The following is a 20,923-nucleotide window of genomic DNA, read 5'->3' on the forward strand; positions in this document are numbered from 1 at the left end:
GGCACCAGTGTCTAAAATTACTTTAGTTCTAATAGTTGAAGCAGCCGTGTACATTTATTTTAGAACATATGTATCCCATCCCCACCCTTTCCAATCCTAGTTCATCTTGAATGAGGCAGCTCTGCTCGCATTCACCTCATCTGCTGGCTTCTGTTTACGTTACAGATACTGGAAAAGCCGTGAGTGCCTTCTCAGCTGCCTCGTCCCGTTAGATATTTTTCGGTTCTCCGGGAGGATTTCTCTGCAGCCTGGATACTGACCACTCCACCCTCCTTGAGGTTCTTTTCTGTCTTCTGTGACCTGGTCTCTTTGTCTCCTGGTTCTCTTCCTGCATTGCTGAGCATTCCTTTCTCATCACTTCTGATTTCCTCCTCTGTTCTCTTCCTAAATGTCCCTTTTCTTGCCTCTGGGGTAGCAGCCCTTGGCTCTCCTCTTGATGGTGTGTGCGCGTCCACCCTGAGGTTTTAATTACCAGGTGTTGGGGCTGCTTTCACATCTAAAGCTTCTACTTCACCATCTCTCTTCCTCCCTAGTTAGTGGTAATAGTAACAGCTGACACTTACTGAGTGTTTACTATGGACAGACATGTTCTAAGCACTTCTATGTATTTATTCAGTCAGTGCTACAGTGTTCCCATGAGTTAAGACTCTTTATTATCCTCATTCCACTGTTGAGGAAACTGAAGCAGAGGAGTTAAGGAAAGCACTTAAGGTCCCCCATCTAGTAAGTGTGGCATCAGGACCAGAGCCACACAGCCTTGACCCAGAACCAGGGCTCTTTACCACTCTGTGCTCTACCATTGGGGCCACATCCAGTCAGTTCCAAAGCCTTGTCAGTTCTGCCTCTTAGTATCTCTACACTCTGACCCGTAGTTCCATTCCTATTACTCTTGTTTCCTCCACCTGGTCTTCCTGTTTCCAGCTGTGCCACGTCCATATGTCCTCAATTTCACCAACAGAGTTAGGTTTCTAACATGTGAGTCTGCCCATGTCTCTTCTTGGCTTTTAAATGCTTCAGTGACACTTCACTGTCAGAAAGTACAGACCAGTATCCTGCGCCCAGCACATACTGGCTTTTGCTCTTGGATTCCTCCCTACTCATCCCTCTCCTCTGATCACTTCCTACCTCATACCCTACTCTTAGCCGTCTGAGCTATGTAAGTATCCTCACACGTATACTTTTTCCTGCTGCTTAGGAATTTGCCCGAGAGTTCAGCTTAGATTTTTTTTCCCTTTTTTTTTACTGTGCACCGGATAATTTCAATCCTACGCATTTTTTAAGACTCAGCTGAAATATTACCTCATCTCCAAAGCCTTCTCTTATTTACTCCAACATTCACTCCAGAGATACAGGAGATGAGCCCCTGACCTGGTCCCAGCCCTCTGGGCAGAGCAGAGAAGACATGTAATTAAACGCAGTGCACAATAAAGTGTTTCCTTCTGTGGAAGCGAGAAGGGGGTCTTGGAAGGCTTCCTGAAGCAGATGGTATTCAAGCTGCAACCTGAGAGGTGATTAGGACTCGTCAGTTAAGAAGGGGGTGGCAGAGCGTGGGGCAGGAATTTCAGGTTATGAGAGGAGAATTGTGATTATGGGCCAGGGCTTAGCAAAATCATGGCATGTTCAAACACCTGAAAGAAGTAGATTAGGCTTCAAAAGGGTGGGGGAAGACATGGGTGCAGGGGCCAGATATATATGGTCATCACAGAGACGCAGATGAAGACGACTGCAAGATACTATCCCAAATGCTTTAGAATGGCTAAAATCAAAGACTGACAGTACCCAGGGTTGGCAAGAATATGCAACAATCTCTTATTGCTGGTAGGCTCTGCATCCATACCCCCCTGAACGCACCTGATCTCATCATATATTGCTAGTGGCACTGTAAAATGGGACAAATCCTTTCTGAAAAGCCACCAGTTTTCCAAGGTTAAACATACATCATGTGACCTAGAAGCTCACTCCTAGAGAAATGAAAACATGCACACAATAGACTTGTATAGACATTTTCGTAGCAGACTTTTTCATCATAACTTTAAACAGGAAACAACTCAGATGTCATCAGCAAGATGATGGATAAAAAAAATTATGACATATTCATACAATGGGATACTATTCAGCATGAAAAATAATGAATTCCCGAAATACACAGTAATATAGAGGAATCAAACAAACAAGTTAAGCCAAAGAAGCTTAATATAGAACTGTAAATATTGTATGTTTACATTTTATGAAGTCTTAAGATTAGCTAAACTGATCTATTGTGATAGAAATCACAATGTCAGAATCTCTGGGGTTTTTTTTTGTGTGTAGTGGGGGCGGGCTGGGGATAAGGTAGGAATTGATTGGAAAGTGGTATGAGATAACTCTCTGAATTGATGGAAATGTTTGGTATCTTGTTTTGGGTATATGATTGCATGGGTATAAACAGTTGTCAAAATTAATTTAATTGAACATTTGTATATTGCATATTTTTATATCTCAGAATACTTTACAAAATACAGTATAGCCATAAACATATGTCTATTAACATGGGAAGCTATTCATGGTATAATATTAGATAAAATAAGTTGGTTAAAAACTGTGCCTATCGTAACCCCTTATGCATTTATAGTAAGATATTATTCTTTAACCTCTTATGTATTTTCTTTTTTATTTTGAATGAGCATTTTATTAAATTTTGTTGGAAAAATAAATGAGAGAATGCATAAATATATACTATCCAGTGGAGTAGTTAAAGGATGTCCTCTATATATTAAAAAACTTGACAGAAACTATTAATTGAGCCACCTAATATGAGAAATATTCATAAATAAAATTTCATGACTATTTTAAGTTACGGTTTTGTTAATCTTCAATGCTTAGGAAAAATCAGGGTATAGCATTTATACTTTAGAAAAAGGTTTACATTTAATTCATTTTTAAATAATAATCTCAAGTATATAAAGGCTACACAATGAAAGGTAAGGACTAACCACTCCTGTCTCTTTGTCATCTGGTTCTTCTCCCAGGAGGCAGCTACGGTGGACGGTGGATCGGACTCTTGTTTATTTTATAGAAATACAGGAAAAGACATACACATTTACATGTGTGGAAAGACATACACATATGTATTATACTAGTGATAGTATGCCATGTACATTATGCTGGGTTTTTACAATTATTATCATTTTTAGATGAGTCTTTTTTTGTGGTAAAATATTCATAATGTAAATTTTATTGTTTCAGTGATTTTATGTGTACCATTTAGTGGCATTAAGTACATTCACATAGTTGTGCAACCACCACTATCATCCATCTTCAGAACTTTTTCTTCTTCCCAAACTGAAACTCTGTACCCACTAAACAACTTCCTATTCCCTTTCACCTTGGCCCCTGGCAGCTGCCATTCTACTTTCTGTCTCTCTAAGTTTGACTCCTCTAGGTACCTTTTATAAGAGGGGTCATACAATATTTGTCTTTTCATCTCTGGTTTATTTCACTTGTTTTAATGTCTTCAGGGTTCATCCATGTTGTAGCATGTGTCAGAATTCCCTTTCTTTTAAAGGCTGAATATTACTCCATTGTATGAATGTGCCACATTTATTTATCCTTTTATGCGTTGATGGACGTTTGGGTTGTTTCTGCCTTTTGGCTATTGTGAATAATGCTGTTATGAATATGGGTGTATAATATCTGTTCTAGTCCATGCTTTCTATTCTTTTGTGTGTATACCCAGAAGTTGAATTGCTAGATCGTATGGTAATTTCGTGTTTAATTTTTTAGAGAACCCCCGTAATACTGTTTTCCATAGTGGCTGCACCATTCTACATTCCCACCAACAGTGCACAAGGTTTCCAGTTTCTCCACATCATCATCAACACCTTTTGCTGTTTCTTTTTTTTTTTTTTTTTTGATAATAGCCATGCTAATAAATGTTGTACCATGCATTTTAAACTTAGTATGTCTTAGAGAACCTTTTAGGAAAGAGGCACCCCTTTCTTTTTATAGATTTAGTAAGTATTTTGTGAGTGGGCCTTAATTTAAATACTTCGAATTGATGTAGTTTAATTTCTGGTCTTTTGCAAATGCATAGAGTATATCTTTAGTGTATACAATGCTTTTACATATTTTTACATTTTTATGTATTTTCTGACTTTGAATGAGCATGGATAAAAGCATATATATATATATATATATATATATATATATATATATAAATAATAAAATTTGGTAGTATTGACAGAAATATGTGAAAATACCCATTTCCATACATCTTTGATATCACAGTTTGTTGTATAGCTTTTTGATCTTTCAAATCTGATGGGTGAAAAGCAGATTCTCATTGAAGTTTCAATTTGCATTTCCTTCTGGTAAGGTTAAATTTCTTTTCATTTCTAGGAACCAGTTATTCCTGAAATAATCTGCTTTGTATTCTTTATTCCTTTTTCTTTTGGATTATCAGTACCCTTTTCTTAGAGTTTTGTACTAATAGGAAAACATGAGATTTCTATCCTCATGGAGCTTAACAGTAATTTGAAGGAAAAAGTAAACATACAAATGTAATTAAATTTTGTGATAAGTGCTACAAAAGAAAGTTTTGGATTTTATGAAAGATGACAGCTTGGGTGGGATTTGGGTGGGATGTGGTGGCCAGGGAAGGCTCCTAATAGATCCATAAAAGCCACCAAAGCAAATATTGGGAGGGGCAAGCATTTCAGGCAGAAAAAGCATGGACAGTGGACTGAAAGAAGGAGGTATGGCTGGAATGATGTGAGGAAAAATTGGTGAGAGATGACTAATTTGCCATCAGTTCCTCATCCTATCACCGACAATATTCAATGACTTTTCCCAATTATCATGCGAGGGGTTTTAAAACAAATCTTACTTTAACCTTCATGTTAGATACTCCTTATGAGAGGCATATGAATCAGGTTATGTAATAATCAAATGTGGATTTTATGAAAGGCTATTAATTGATTCATTGAAAGCCTCTATCTTTTTAAATTTTCCATTTAACAATTCTTTTTAAGAATGAATCCCTGTATGTCATCTTGTATTATTTCATATTTCCCCAGATGTGTGATTACAAATTCAACTCGTTTTCTCATGTGAAATTAATTTGTGATTCTTTGAAGTTCACTAAATGATGCATTGTTTGCTACTAAGTTATCTGTAACAATTTTCCCATTAGGGAAAAAAGCTCTTTGAGTAGTCTATCTTTCAGTGTGTGTCCAAATTCCAAATGTCTGATGAATCCACATAGGGGAAAAAGTGACATTTATAAAATGATTTGCAGCTTCTTGTACTTGGCAGTAAATTCTTAAGTGTAATTCTGCATCTTAGGCAGAGTGAGCTGTGACAGATATCCTCAGCTTAATTTTGATCAGTTATTTTCTAAGCTTTTTATACCAAATTCCCCAGCAATGAAATAGTAGAAACATGGAGGTACGTAATGTCTTCACCAGTAGTTACAAGTGAGTTATTTTAAAAAGTGAAAGAATGTTGTTAATTTTAAACGTTAGTGCCTAGTTTCCTATTTTCTGGATTTACTACATTATACATATACTCCTTTCCCTTGCCTTCTGTGTCTTTTGCTTTCAGATCTCATGTTTATTAGGCAACATTAGGGAAAGTGTACATGTGAAAAAGTTTGCCAAAAATCAGAGTCTCTTGCTAGAAACTAAGCAATAGACCCTACAGGGTAGGCACATCTTTTTTGATCTTGTATTCCCCTGACTATCACAGAGAAATAGCCCAACTGGTGCTTGTTGAACACTAAATGAATGGAAATACTTGGAAACAATTGTATTTGCTCTAAGTAACTTTTTCTGTAGGTATAAGTATTTCCCATTACTTACTTGATTTAAAAAAAAAAATATTAAAGTCTCGAATGTACAGTTGAAATGTCTTAATTTTGTACTCATCATATTGCTTGCTAACAATAACGATTTTAAATATGGTACTTTTTTTGTAGTAACATAGTTTTTCTGTTATTGCTTCTAAATATTTTTTCAACTATTTCCTGAGGTGTTGTTTCTGTAAGACTGCCAGTCCTACTTTTTGTTTCCGTCACTAAAGGATGATGATCATTGCTGTGTTTCCCAGTCATTAGGGGAACAATTTCCTTATGTTTCCTTGGATCTTTTTGTTTTTCATTCATCAGATACTTCATAAATGCTTACCACGTATGTTCTGGAATACAGGGATATGCATTGCAAATTTGTGTACCTCTGCAATTTCACGTTTTCCTGCTTGGAAGAATCTTCTGGCTTGATTATCAGCTAGTTTTTGCTATTCTTATTTATGATTCAAAGAGTGATAGACTAGGAAGAACAGGTAGTTCAGTGAAATAGGGGTTCGGACTAATTTGATTATTCAGCCAGGTGTCTGGTTATTGTCACATTGCTTCATATTTTAAATCACATTGTCTGTTTTCGTTCATTAGGTTTCTGTTCTGCCTATTATGCCAAGAAAAACTAAAACCTATGTTCCTTCTGGCCTGCTATGATTGATGCCGTCATTTATGCCTGTTGCGACCTACTCATGCAATTTTTCTTAAACACCAGTGTGCTCTTTCAAAATATTAGTCCCCTGGCTTCCACGATATCCTATTGTGGCTTTCTTATGAGCTTGTTTAAAATCACTCTGAAGTTTTAAAAAAAAAAACACACACAACCAAAAACCAACCAAACAAAAAACTATAATTCATTCTTTCCCACTAATTTGATGGCTATTTTAATAATATGAATATTTTTAAAATTTATTCCTCAACTTTCCTTCTCAGCTTAGCCCCACTGTGTGCATTAATACCCCAGGAGACACCTGGAATTAAAACCTTAAGCACACGTGTGCTTTAATCCTTTGTTCTGTCTCTAGTCATTTCCTAATTCCCATGATGCTTTTTCATGAGAAAGGTCTTCTTTTCCTCACCTTCCCTATTTTCCTACCACTGCCATATTCTAGATCATATCTCATACCTAGATTATTTAACACCTCTCTAACTGGACTTTCCTGTGCAATTACTTTTGCATATGCCTGTGAGTTTAATATAAAAACTTTAAGTAAACCTAATTTTAAGCTAAGAGTCTCATTCATTCCTTCCTTATTCATCTAACAACTATTAGAGTGCCCATTATATGCCAAGTATGCTTCGCAGTGCTGAGCATGGGAAAGAGAACAAAATAGTTCTAATGGTGGGTGGGATGAAGAAGAACAGAGAGGAGACATAAAAATTACAGTAATTTTAGTTTGTGATAAATGCTAATGTGTGGTAGAATGTGAGGGTACAGTGGCAGTGTTGGTTTAAGTTGGATGCTCAAGGACACTTTTCCTTTTAGGTCTTATTTGAGTTGAGACATGAGGACATCTGGGATCACCCAGGATGAGAAAGATAGGAGAGAAAAAAAGTCAATAGTTAAGAAAATTCTGGAAAACATTTTAATGAGTTGGAGGCTTCTTATGCCTCCCCCCAAACAATCCACAGGATAGTCAAAGTAACCATTATGCGCATGTAAGAACTCAGTACAGGATCACAGTAGCATCTCAGGCATCATGGGGAGGGAGAAGGGCTAGGTTATTCACAAATGGAGTTGGGGAAATTAGTTGCTGTCTATAGTGTGTGTGATTCTTTGCTTGGTGGGCTGTTTCTTGGAGCCCATTCATGCCTATGGGACTGGGATTATGTAGCAAAATAAAACTGATGGAGATGAAAAATTCCATCATTGGTGTGCCTTTCATTTTAATTTTCAGATTTCTTACTCTGTAGTTTCTATTTTCTATTTAAAAGCTGCAGCGAATTTGTTTTGACCAATGTGTTTCTGAAACTTTCCAAGAGCTCTGTGTATTGGGATATTGAGATAAGGAAATCAAGTTTCTGTATTTGATGGCCAGAGATTAAATCCCAAATCTGTCCTAACCTCTCAGGCTTCCAAGTATTGGCCATAAGGCATAAAAGGTGGGTCTGGTCCATGGTCTCCAGAGTGCAGTTAAATCAGGCAATCACTAGCAAGATTAAAAAAAAAGAACCAAACAGGAGCAAAGTTCCATTGGCAGTAAGAGCAGGACAAAATAGTCTTGGATTTAGTTGTGCTATTAAAGAACTGCGATTTTTAGAAATTTCCAGCTTCTTTATTATAAGTTCTTGATTTGGACCTGTAAGAATCTGAGGTTTGACTGGGTATTTGGGTTTCTTTAGACACTATAATGAGCCATCATATTCTCCGTGTGAAATTACATTAATTGGTGATTCCCATGGCAGTACAGATTTAATTAACATTTAAAAAATTTTATAGAAGGAATTATTCATTCATTCATTTTTAGAAATTGTGTCCATTATCCACTCTGTCACTGGTTATGTGATCGTGCATATGTTTGAATAAATCAGATGTTGTGTTAGTGCTGTGGCTTCTGTTACAGGCTTTGTAGGGAAATATTTATCTGTCTTTAAAGGTTCTGGTCAGCCTCAATTAAATTTGGCTTGGTACTTGGCTGTTAGTGGTAGGTATCCAGTGATGTGTATCCTTATTAAAGCCCCTTTTCTTTCTGAAATTTTACTCCGTTTTCCAAACCATCGTATTGCAAACTGACAAGTCTGTGGCACTTAAAATGTTTCCTTCAGGTACTTCAAATTTTTAACTTTGATGTGTGTTTTTTTCCTTTACAGAGGAAGATGTCTTCTTGAAACAATTCAATTTTTCTAGGGCTAGAGGTCTAGTTACCTTGTATGGAATTATGGCAAAGGATTGCCTAATGGACAGATAATGATAATGTTAGAGCTTTCCACTCAATAATGAAAAATAAACTATGTAGCCTACATTTTAACTGTATCTAGAGCAAAGTGCTTTTTAATGTTTTCTGTATTCCCAGAGGCATGTGACATTTACCAGCTGTACCTTTATTGCTGTTACTTTTGTGTAGTTTGCATGATTAACTTACCAGTGTCAGAAGGACTAAAATAAATATTGATTTTTCAATATAAAGGTATTGAAACAAATATCGCGCTTAAAATGACAGTCATCCAGTAAACACTCATCAAGCATATACATTGTGTAAAGTACTTTGTTAGGTGCTCTGCAAGATTTAGAAATAAATCTGATGTGTCGCCAGCCATCGGGAATCTTTGAGGTCGTGTGGGATATTATACCTTTATGAAAAGAAACTTCCAAACTTTGCCTAAGGAGGAGGGGTCATCTCAGAAAATTTATAAGGATGTCTTGTCACCAGAGTCCTAAAGTGGACATTCATTCACTGGTTTAAAAAAAAAAAAAATGTTAACTAGTGTAATAAATATTGGTTATCTTTAACGGTTGTCCCTAATGTTCATGCTGTTTTTAATTTGATCTTTTCTTATCTATTAATGTAGACTCTTTATTTCCTCCCTAGTTTACTAGAAAATGGTCAGTTTGAAGTTGTGACAGGTGGCTGGGTTATGCCTGATGAAGCTGCTGCACATTACTTTGCCTTAATTGACCAACTAATTGAAGGACATCAGTGGCTGGAAAAAAATCTAGGTATGTATTGATGTCTTTCCTCTTCATGTGGACTACTTTGGGCAGTTAATTTTGGGGAATGTGAGGGGATGCTCTGTTTTATTTTTTTAAATAATTAATTTTCCCAATACTAATAATTTTTGAGTAATTTGTCCTTCATTAATTTATGATTAATGAAGTTCTTTGATCATAAACTGAGTTACATAAATACAACAGGGCCCTTTTATGGTCATATACCTTGTTTAATCCATCATTTTATTTATTAATTTTACCTGTTATTTTTATTAATTGGAATTTTTTTCCTAAAATCCCAGTGGGATTTTAATTACATAAATTAAAAGTCTTGGTTATAAGAGGCAAAAACCTAATTTACTAGCTTAAGGGGGATAAAAAGAAACCAAGAAAGAAAGGTATTAGTTTGGTCATTGAGAATTCCAGATGTAAAGTAGTTTTAGGTAAGGTTGGATCCGGGGGATTCAAAGTATGTTGTCTGGGCGCTGTCTCTTCTGTCTCTGCTTGTTTTTGCCTGGCTTTAGTCTTCCCCTGGACCTCTTCACATGGTAAGTAAGGTGGCCATAGGCAATTAGAACTCATCTTCCCAGTCTAACAACCAGGAGGAGTTTGCCTTTAATACCTTACCTAATTGGCCCAGTTTGGGTCAGGTGCTTATTTCTGAGCCAGTTACTGTGGCCAGAGGTATAGGAGCTGAAATCACAGAGGCCTAGTCAGTTCGGTGGAAATGATCATGGGGAAGAGGGGTCTGTGGAGGGCAGGGTCAGCTTCGCCTGAGCCATGTGAATGGAGGGGCCCTCCGTGGTGAGGGAAGGATCTGGTATCATTGCACTGGTAAAATCAGATGTTCACGACAACTCATGGCAACATGGGGCTTCGGCTAATTGAAATCTTTGTGATATCTAATACTTGAATTCTGTAACATGGTATGTAATTCCTTTGAAATATTTCATATTGCAGTTCAATTTTGTAGTTCTGTATTGTAAGAACCATGTTTTTTTAAATTGACATTTATTCTAGATATTTCATTATTTAAATTTTTTTTCTCCGTTACAGATAAAATTCCTGCCGTTCCCATTCATTTTTTCTTTTTATTTTGTAATAGTTTCAAACTTAAAGAAAAGTTGAAAGAATACTATAAAGAACTTCCATAAACCCCTCAACCACATTCACCAATTATTGAAATTTCTACATACTTCCTTTTTTTTTTTTTCTTTGAATGTTGTTGAGATTGTTATTATTAGAGTAAGTTACAGATATCATACCTGAGCAGAAAAGAGGTAACATAGGTCTGAAACTGCTATATTTAGAAAAGTCTTGCCTGCAAGGTTGGCCCTTGAATGGTGTCTGGGACTTGGATTTCCCTAGATGCTAAAAGTGGCTTGCGGTGTTTAAATTGTTTGTAAAAACAATGTAGTTTATGCTAAATTCTTGTTTTTCTTCTGGGAGTCTAGAATCTCAATATGTGCTAGGCAGAGGGGGTGCCTACCTGACCAGCCCCTGATGAAAACCTTGGACACTGTCTCTCAAGAGCTTCCTTCGTTGACAGCATTTCATATGTTGTCACAATTTGGTGCTGGAGGAATTAAATGTGTCCTGTATGAGTCCACAGGGATAGGTCACTTAAAATCTTATTCTTAGGGCATGTGCCTGTTCCCTTTGCTGACTTAGCTGTGTATCCTTCCACAGTAATAAATCATAGCTGGGAGTAAAACTGTATGCCAAGTCCTGTGAACTTTCTTAACAAATCACTAAACAGGGGCATGGACTTGGGGACTCCCTGCACAGGGCCACTTCTCTAAGCCAAAAATATTCTAAGCTAAGAATATTCACTTTATAAACCTTGGTTTTTGTGGATTTTTTACTTTTATGTTTAGCTTTTATTGATATATAATTTATATGCAGTGCAACATATGAATCTTAACTGTAGAGTTTCAATTCTGACAAATGTATGTACCCATTTAACCCCCAGTTTCATCACTCCACAAAATTCCTTATTTTCCTCAACTGTGCCCCTGCAGCCAACTGCTTTCCTGTTTCTATCGCTGGAGATTATTTTTGCCTATTTAAGAGCTTCATATACTATATGGTCTAACTCTTTTGGATCTGGCTTCTTTTGCTCAGCATAAATTTTTTTCTTATACTGTATTGTTTCACATATCATAAAATTCACCCATTTAGAGTATATATATTTCAGTAGTTTTTAGTATATTCACAGAGTTGTGCAACCGTTATTTTGGGGACTCTTTCAACATCCCAAAAATAAACCACTTATTTATTAATAGTCACAGCCCTTTCTGACTCCTCCCTTCCCTGCAACAAGCTTAGGGAATCACTAATCTGCTTTTTATATATATGGATTTGACTATTCTGGATATTTCACGTAAATGGAATCATACAGTATGGCTTTTGTGACAGGCTTCTTTCACTTGGCATGACGTTTTCAAGGTGCATCCATGATATAGCATGTATCATGTATTCAGCTTCACTTTTGATAGCTGAATAATATTCTGTTTGGATAGACATTTGTTTATCCATTCTTCAGTTGATGGTCATATGGATTGTTCCTCTTTTGACTATGAATAGTGCTGCTATATACATTTTTGTAAGTTTTTGTGAGGACATATGTTTTCATTTCTTCGGGGTATATCCCTAGAAATGGAATTGCTGGGTCATATGATAACTCTATATTTAGCATTTTGAGAAGCAGCCTAATTGTTTTCTAAAATGGCTGCGCTATTTACACTCTGACCAGCAATGTATGAGGTTTCTAATTTCTCCACATTTTCAACATTTGTTACTGTCTTCTTTTTAGTTTAGCCATACTAGTGTGTGTGAAATGGTATTTTATTATGACTTTCATTTGCATTTCCCTAAGACTAATGATGTTAAGCATCTTTTCATGTGTATATTGGCTATCTGTATATCATCTTTGGAGAAATGTCAATTCAAGTCATTTGCCTACTTTTAAAATTGGATTCTTTGTCTTTCCATTGTTGACTTGTAAGAGTTCTTTATATATTCTTGATACAAGTTCCTTGTCAGATAATGATTTTCAAATATATATATATATATATATATATATATATATATATATATATATTTTAATTCTGTGGGTTGTCTTTTCAGTTTCTTGAAGGTGTGCTTTGATGTACAAATTTTAATTTTGATGAAATCCAATTTACTTTTTCTTTTGTCACTTGTATTTTTGATGTCATATTTAAGAAACCATTTTCTAACCCAAGGTCATGAAGATTTACTCCTGTGTATCTCTTTCTGCGTTTTATGCTCTTACATTTAGATAATGAACACAATTGAGAATATGGAGTTTCTTCTTATTGTAGCTTTGGCTGAAATTAGTGTTCTCAATTTTGTTTTATAAACAGTGTACAACAACATATTATTTTGGAGACTTTTTCCATTTGGTTACATGTGGGTTTATTTCTGGGCTCTGTATTCTGTTGTATTGATCTGTATATCTGTTTTTATGCCAATACCATTCTGTTTTGATTACTATAGCCTTGTTTGATATCAGGTAACATGATACCTCCAATTTTATTCTTCTTTCTCAAGGTTGCTGTGTCTATACGGGGTCTTTTGGGGTTCCATATTAATTTTAAGATTATTTGTTCTAGTTCTGTGAAAAATGTCATTGGTATTTTGATAGGGATTATATTGAATTTATTGAACACTTTGGGTAATATAAGCATTTTAGTAATGCTAATTCTTATCCATGAGCATGGTATATGCTTCCATTTTTTTTGTAGCTTCTTTAGTATCTTATAGTTTTCTGAGTGTAGGTCTTTTACCTCCTTGGTTAAATTTATTCCTAGGGTTTTTGTTTGTTTGTTTGTTTGTTTTTTGTGTGTGTGTGTTTGATGACATTGTAAATAGAATTTTTTCTTTTTTAATTTCTCTTTCTGACAGTTCATTATTGATGTACAAAAATGCAACCGATTTCTAAATATTCATTTTATATCCTGCTACTTTGCTGAATTTATCATTTCTAATAATTTTTTGGTGGAATCTTTTTGGTTCTATATATATAGTATCATGTCATCTGCAATGACAGTTTTACTTCCTGCTTTCCCATTTGGATGCCTTTTATTTTTTATTGTCTGATTACTGTGGCTAGGAATTCCAGTACTGTGTTGAATAAAAGATGTGAAAATGGGAATCCTTCTCTTGTTCCTCATCTTAAGGAGGACACTTTTTGCTTTTCCCCATTCAGTATGATGTTAGCTAAAGGTTTGTCGTATATGGTCTGTATTATGTTGAGTTATGTTCTCTCTATTCCCACTTTGCTGAGAGTTTTTGTCATAAATGATGCTGGATTTTTTAAAATCCTTTTTCTGCACCTATTGATGCGATCATATGATTTTTATCTTTCATTTTGTTTATGTGGTGTATCACGTTAATTGATTTGTGGATATCGAACCAACCTTGCCTGCCAAGAATAAATACCACTTGATCATGGTATAGGCTCTTTTTAATGTATTGCTGAGTTCGGTTTGCTAGTATTTTGTTGAGGATTTTTACATCTATGCTCCTGAGCCTATAATTTTCTTTTTTGTCATGTCTTTGGTTTGGGAATCAGGGTAATGGTGGCCTAGTAAAATGGGCTTGTGAGTTTTCCCTCCTCTTGAAATTTTTGGAGGATAGGTGTTAATTCTTCTGTGAATGTTTGGTAAAATTCACCTGTAAAGCCATTAGGTCCAGTACTTTTGTGTGATGAGAGTTTTTTTTATTACTGATTTGATTTTGTTAGTAGTAATTGGTTGGTTCAGATTTTCTGCTGTTTCCTATTGATTTTCTGCCTGGAATATCTGTACATTGGTGTCAATGGGGTGTTAAAGTCCCCTACTAGGATTGTATTACTATCAAGCTCTCCATTTGTGGCGGCCAATACTTGCTTTATATATTTAGGTGCTCCTGTGTTGAGCGCATAAATGTTTACAAGGGTTATAGCCTCTTGTTGGATTGATCCTTTTAATATTATGAAATGTCCCTCTTTGTCTCTTATGAGAGCCTTTGTTTTAAAGCTTAATATGTCTGGTATAAGTATTGCTACTCCAGAGTTTTGTTTTTTTGTTTCCATTCTCACATCTTTTTCCATCCCTGTACTTTTAGTCTGTCTTTCGATCTGAGGTGGGTCTCTTGTAGACAGCATATGTATGGGTATTGTTTTCTTATCCATTCAGCTATCCTATGTTTTGATTCCATTTACATTTAAAGTTCTTATTGACAGATTTGTAGTTATTGCCATTTAATTATTCATATTTTTTTTTATCTTTCAAAGTCCCTTTAACATTTATTGTAGTACTGGTTTGGTGGTGATGAACTCTTTTAGCTTTTCCTTGTCTGGGAAGCTCTTTATCTTTCCTTCAATTTTAAATGATAGCCTTGCTGGGTAGAGTAGTCTTGGTTGTAGATCCTGACTTTCCATCACTTTGCATGTATCTTGCCAATCCCTTCTTGCCTGCAAAGTTTCTGCTGAGAAATCAGGTGACAGCCTTATGGGAACTCTCTTGTAGGTTGCTAACGTGCCTTTCTCTTGCTTCTTTTAAGATTCTCTCTTTGTCTTTAACTTTTGCCATTCTAATTATAATGTGTCTTGGTGTGGGCCTGTTTGAGCTCATCTTGTTTGGGACTCTCTGCACTTATTGGACTTGTGTGTATATTTCCTTCACCAGGTTAGGAAAATTTTCAGTTACTATTTCTTCAGATAGGCTCTCAATCCCTGTTTTCTCTCTTCTCCTTCTGGTGCCCCTATGATGCAAATATTATTACACTTGATGTTGTCCCAAAGATCTCTTATTAAAGTGTTCTCTCTCTTTTTTTTTGTTTTCTTTTCATTTTTGCTGTTCTGATTAGGTGTTTTCTGCTACCTTGTGTTCCAAATCGCTGATTTGATCCTGTGCTTCATCTAGTCTGCTGGTGATTCCTTCTAGTATGTTCTTCATTTCAGTTATTGTATTCTTTATTTCTGACTGGTTCTTTTTTATGGTTTCTGTATTCTTCTTTATGCTTACTATATGTTTGTCGAAGTTCTCACTGAGTTCATCTATTCTATCCCTAAGTTCATGGAGCATCCTTACAACCATTGTTTTGAACTCTGCATCTGGTAGATTGCTTGCCTCCATTTCGTTTAGTTCTTCTTCTGTAGTTTTTTCCTGTTCTTTCATATTTGTTTGTTGCCTCATTTTGGCTGCCTCTCTGTGTTTGTTTCTGTGTATTAAGTAGCTCTGCTACATCCCCTAGTCTTGGTTGGGTGGTCTTATGTAGTCAGTGCCTTGAGGAGCCCAGTGGTGCAATCTCCCTGGTTCCTGGTGCTGAGTACTCCAGAAGTGTCCCTTGTGTGGGTTGTGTGTGCCCCCTGTAATAGTTGAGCCTTGATTGATGTTGGCACATGAGTGGGTGGGATTGACCCTCAGGATGACTGGCTGTGGGGTTTGGCCCCATCCACAGCTTACAGGCTGCTCTGCAGGGGACTCACCTCACAGAATTGGATTCGTCCCAGCAGTCTCTGGTGACTGCTGAGACCACCTTTTGGGTTTGCTGTTTGTGAGTCTAATTTGGGTGATGCTCTGCTGTGTCCTGATACTGACTTCCAGGTATGTTAGTTCTGGGGCTTCTTGAGACAGGCTCTGGTGCAGGCCCAGGTCAGCCACTGCCTCTGACTGGCTGGGTATTACCTGTAGGAGCTACAAAGTGATCCATGGTTAGTCACTCCCTATGTGGGACTTAGAGGTGTGTGAGAGGGCATGATACGAACAGAGGATGTCTGCCACCAGTGCCGGGCCTGGGGTAGCTCCACCAAAAGCCAGGACACTCCAAAGCCTGCTGACACCTGCCGGATTCCTTAAGGTTCAGCCACTTATAAAGCCTTATGCAATACAAGAATTGGGTGAGGTGTAGTCTCAAGAAGTCATGAGGATGGGATGAGTCGTGTTGTAGGTTGATGTAACTTCTGGTTTGGCTCCAGTACTGAGCCTGAAGCTACTCAGTAAAAGTCTCAGAGCACACACCAAGGTCTGCGCTGCCCCCCTCGGGCCCATGTACCTCAAGAGTTGTCCAAGAAAGACTGTAGTCAGGCCCCAGCTGGCTGCTGTCTGAGAATGTGCCTCTGGTGTTATGGGAGTTGGATGGGTTATGGTCCCAGGAAGTCACCAGGGTGGAGTGACACAGCTCACCAGGACAGTGCAGATTCAGATTTGGCCATGTGGGGAAGGACTCAAGACAGGAAAGATGGCATCCAACTACTGGTTGCACAAGAGGAGGTTTTAGAGGTCCAGATATGATCTAAGGTATGCTCATTGGTACTAATGTGTTATTGTAAGTAGACCCTCCTAGTGCTCTGATCTAGGAGGTGTGTGTGTGTGTGTGTGTGTGTGTGTGTGTGTGTGTGTGTGTGTATGTTAAAAACCAGAAGTTAATATTGGTATGTCCTGTTTCTATTCAGTGTCATAGGGTACATTTCAGTCTCCCACAGTTACGTTTTTTGGAGGTAAATTACATATGTGAAATGCACAAATCTTATGTGGTCAGATTTTTGACTTCTGACACATATTCTTGGTCCTCTGAGAGTTCTGACTTTTCCTTCTTAGTCTTCTTTGCTGATTTCCCATATTGGTGTTCATCTGCAGTGTTGTTCTATACAGCTCTTCCCACTGCTGTTTTTGTTACTCTGTGTTACATCTATTTGCATGATAGTGTCTGAAACTAGAGTCAGAACCATGATTAACTCATTTTTCTAGTCCTGGGGCCTCTCATACTCTTAGGAATATATGGAAGGTCCTAAACAGGTATTTGAAAAAAAAGAACTGCGCACAGTAATATTTTTTATGCCGATTTATAAGTTGTATGTAGAAGCTTTCCTTGAGAATCCTGAAAAAATTAAAGGTTCTATTTATATAATACCAAATGAATAATCGTATCAATTCAAATCTGTGCATTTGTTTATTTTTTGCATTTTATCCTATGTGAAATTGAGATATATCTTTAGTTGATGGCTGTTAATATTGATGAAGTCGGGTATATAAGTCCATTTACATCTTGTAGGTAGTAAGGAAGCACCAGCATCAAAATATATAAAGATTTATTGAAATATGGTATAGTTATTTTGGCCAGTTCTGCCACTGTATAATAAGATGATTTGGGATAGTTTTAAGGAATAAAATGTAGCCTAAAAGTCTCTTAATGCTGGAATTAGGGAGTACAGGTTGAAATGAGTTTACTTACTTGTCTTTATTACATAACAGTGAATTGCTGGGTTATCCAGCTCCCCCCCCAAAAAAAAACAGATCTAAGAGGGAGGTCTTGATGCTGTTTGTTTCTCTCGCTCTATTGGATGGCAGTAGCTTTCTAATGTTTATAAATGGCAGAGTGCTTATTTCAGCTCTAACTGATTAACCTCTGGTGTGATTTCCCCTGCCTGGGAGGATATCACCTTGTCAGAATCTTCCCTTTTAGGGAGTCCTGTTGGGAGTGCTCCTAAAGGTAATGCTGGTCAGCTCCTTTGTCTTAGAACTCTGGAGACCATAGAACTCTGATGGGTTTGAATGGGTTGTGACTTCCTTTTATTTCATTTGTCAATTTAAAAAAATAACACTTATTTTTTTTTATCAACAGGAGTGAAACCTCGGTCTGGTTGGGCTGTTGATCCTTTTGGACATTCACCAACAATGGCTTATCTTCTGAATCGTGCTGGATTTTCTCACATGCTTATCCAGAGGGTTCATTATTCAGTTAAGAAACATTTTGCATCACATAAAACACTGGAGTTTTTTTGGAGACAGAATTGGGGTATGTTGTGTTTGACGAGATCTCACTTGACCTAGACATTATTTTGCAAGGGTTATGAACTCATGCCATTATGGGTTTTATTCAGAGTGTCAGTCTTGAAATCTGGTTGCAGAAAGATACACATTCTTATTATTTTTCCAATGCATTTCTGTCAAAATTCTTTTAAGCAATAGTGAAGATATTTATCTATAGAACATTGTAGATTCTTTTTTATGTCTAAAGAAAATAAATAAATATAAGGAGTTAGTCGTTTGCAAATAATGCTTTTGCTTCTATTTTTAAAAGCACCTGTTTTATCACAAAACTGATCATGTGTTAAAACTAATATTAAGTAATTGATCTCTTATTCAGCCAGTGTTTCTTCCTTCTGCTTCTCCTGTCTCTGCATTTAGTAAAAATTGCCTTTTAAAATCTTAATCCTGTCCTCCTAGAACCGTTCATATATTACCATATTGCTTGTTTTTGCCCTGTGTTTTGTGGGCACCCCAGCATTCCAAGGACATACTTCTGCAACTCTTTGTTGGGGGAGAAGAGACAAGATTTAGGCCTCTTGGAAGACCTTTACCTTTTCCACCCCTATTTAAAATTCACAACATCTTATTTTTTTAACTCATTTTTATTTATTGAATCCTTATAAGGAGCCGTGCATTGTGTTTTATGTCTTATATTCGCTCTTTCATTGGATCTTTAAAATAATCCTTTAAATTAGGATCTGTTATCCCTTTTACATAGTGAAGAAATGGGGCTTAGAGACATGAAGCCATTTGCCAAGTCATGGAAGTAGAAGGTATGGAGCCAAGGTTTGAATCCAGTTCTGTGCAATTCTGAAACCTGGCCTCCTAACCCTCGGCATGCACTGCCTTCCCAGTCTTGAGTCCTCAATCACATTTCATTTGGAAAAAGGATTTAATTGCTAAAACAATGTTTAAAAATTACTGTATTGCATCATACTTGCTTTCCTGTGTAATCTAAATCCTCTTAAGTGTTTCAGAAGAATCATTTGTAAATCTTGATAGTAACTTTCTTGTATGTACTGCTGTTTTTTAAATAAGGAGAGAAATTAGCTATACTTTATTTTGGAAAATTAAACCTGTAGGGAAAATAAAAACATGTAGAGGGTTATATCCTGTATAGTTTGATCAATTGCAAAGGGGCATATTAGTTAAAAAAAAAAAAAAAAAGGATTGTTAATTTGAAGAAGTCCTACTTAAACTATTGCCTACATTCAAATTGCCCATAAATATTAGTCATTAAGAAATTACCAAGTACTTTTCTGTAGTTCGAACTATGCTAGGAAGCAGTATAGAAAACATCTTTGGCTGTAAGGAAATTAGTCCAATTTGATGAAAGACAACACCAAATGCAGCAGATAAACTGAAATGTGCAAATGGGCTGCTAAATAGTAATATGTGAGGAGAAACAGTGGGGTGTTGAGAAAGTCCTTGAGCAAAGGAGGAAGAGTTCCATTAGTTCTGGAACTTGTGACAACCTCTGTGCAGATAGCAAGCATTAGTGACCAGCATCCATGGTGTCACACTCATAAATGTGATTCAGTGAAAAAACAATTGACAGCACAGAAATAATATAGATGATAATACCGATGATAATAGCTTTAACATTTGGAAAAGACGTAATAATTATTTAAACTAAATGGAGTGTGAGGCAAAACTGAAATATTTTAGAACTTATGCAATAGATTTAAATATGCTGCTTTACAACTGTGTTTTGGAATGAAGTTGAGCTTCTTTGTGTGTTCTAATGAAGCAGTTATTTTCATTTTAAAATGTAAATATTGCTTTTTCTTGTTTCTTTTGTCTGTCTTTATTATGAAAGCAATGCATACTCATTCCTGAAAGTTGGAAATCCATACATAATTAAAGGGGGAGAGCTATTTGCAGGTCAGGCTCATACAAAGAGAACCACTTTTAGCTCCTAGTTAAGCCCTCCAATCTCACTTGGTGGTTGGCTTCTGAACTCAAGGGCAAGTATATCAACACATGCTGGCATTGCTGTTTTAATTAAAAACAATTCTGCATCAGGAATCAGTGCTTGTTTTCTCTATCTTTTTTGTTTGCTTGTTTCTATTCTTGTTTCTGGTTTTGAAAATTACTTTTATTTTTTCTGTGTTGTTTTCTTGGTGACAAGTCCCATTGGCCCTTTATTGGTCAACATCGGGGAAACTCCATGAACTCTCCTGGTTGTACTTCCTTCTTCTAACTGCAAGAAGTGGATAGGAACTTAGCCAGTATTTTCACAAGCCACCCCACCCCCCTTCCTTTCTTCCTTTGTTCTTCCAGTTACCCCGTTTACTCCCTTCCTCTCTTCTCACCCAGACTCTGAAGCTAATGGTCTCTCTCAGTGTGTTCTCTTACCCCTGGTGGGAACAGTGTGGCAGGAGCTGGCAGCCAGGGATGGACACCACCATAATTTTGGTTAAGCTGGTTATAAATTTTGCTTCTGCTCAGGTCAGCAGATGCTGGTTCATGACAGGGCTTTTCTGTCTCTGCTAAGTTTAGATATAAGAGGTAGATAGAGACTGAGGTATGAGTATTTTCCTTCAGGCTGGTTGGCATTGAATGCTGTGGGGTATATGTCCTAGTAATTAAAGGGGTTGTTGATTTAGGGCAGAGCTTACGTTA

The 20,923-nt window shown here is 36.7% G+C and overlaps 1 protein-coding gene across 1 annotated transcript in view; it reads left to right on the forward strand.

Moving 5' to 3' along the window:
* Positions 1 to 20,923, forward strand: part of MAN2A1 (mannosidase alpha class 2A member 1) — a 167,374-nt gene that overhangs the window by 47,234 nt on the left and 99,217 nt on the right. The window contains exons 5-6 of the mRNA XM_019727767.3: positions 9,361 to 9,488; positions 18,111 to 18,284. Coding sequence (XP_019583326.2) covers positions 9,361 to 9,488; positions 18,111 to 18,284 — 302 coding nt within the window. The remainder of the gene's footprint in view (positions 1 to 9,360; positions 9,489 to 18,110; positions 18,285 to 20,923) is intronic.

Source organism: Rhinolophus sinicus, chromosome 3 (genome assembly GCF_057876585.1).
Source record: "Rhinolophus sinicus isolate RSI-liver-muscle chromosome 3, RSI-T2T, whole genome shotgun sequence".
NCBI lineage: Eukaryota > Metazoa > Chordata > Mammalia > Chiroptera > Rhinolophidae > Rhinolophus > Rhinolophus sinicus.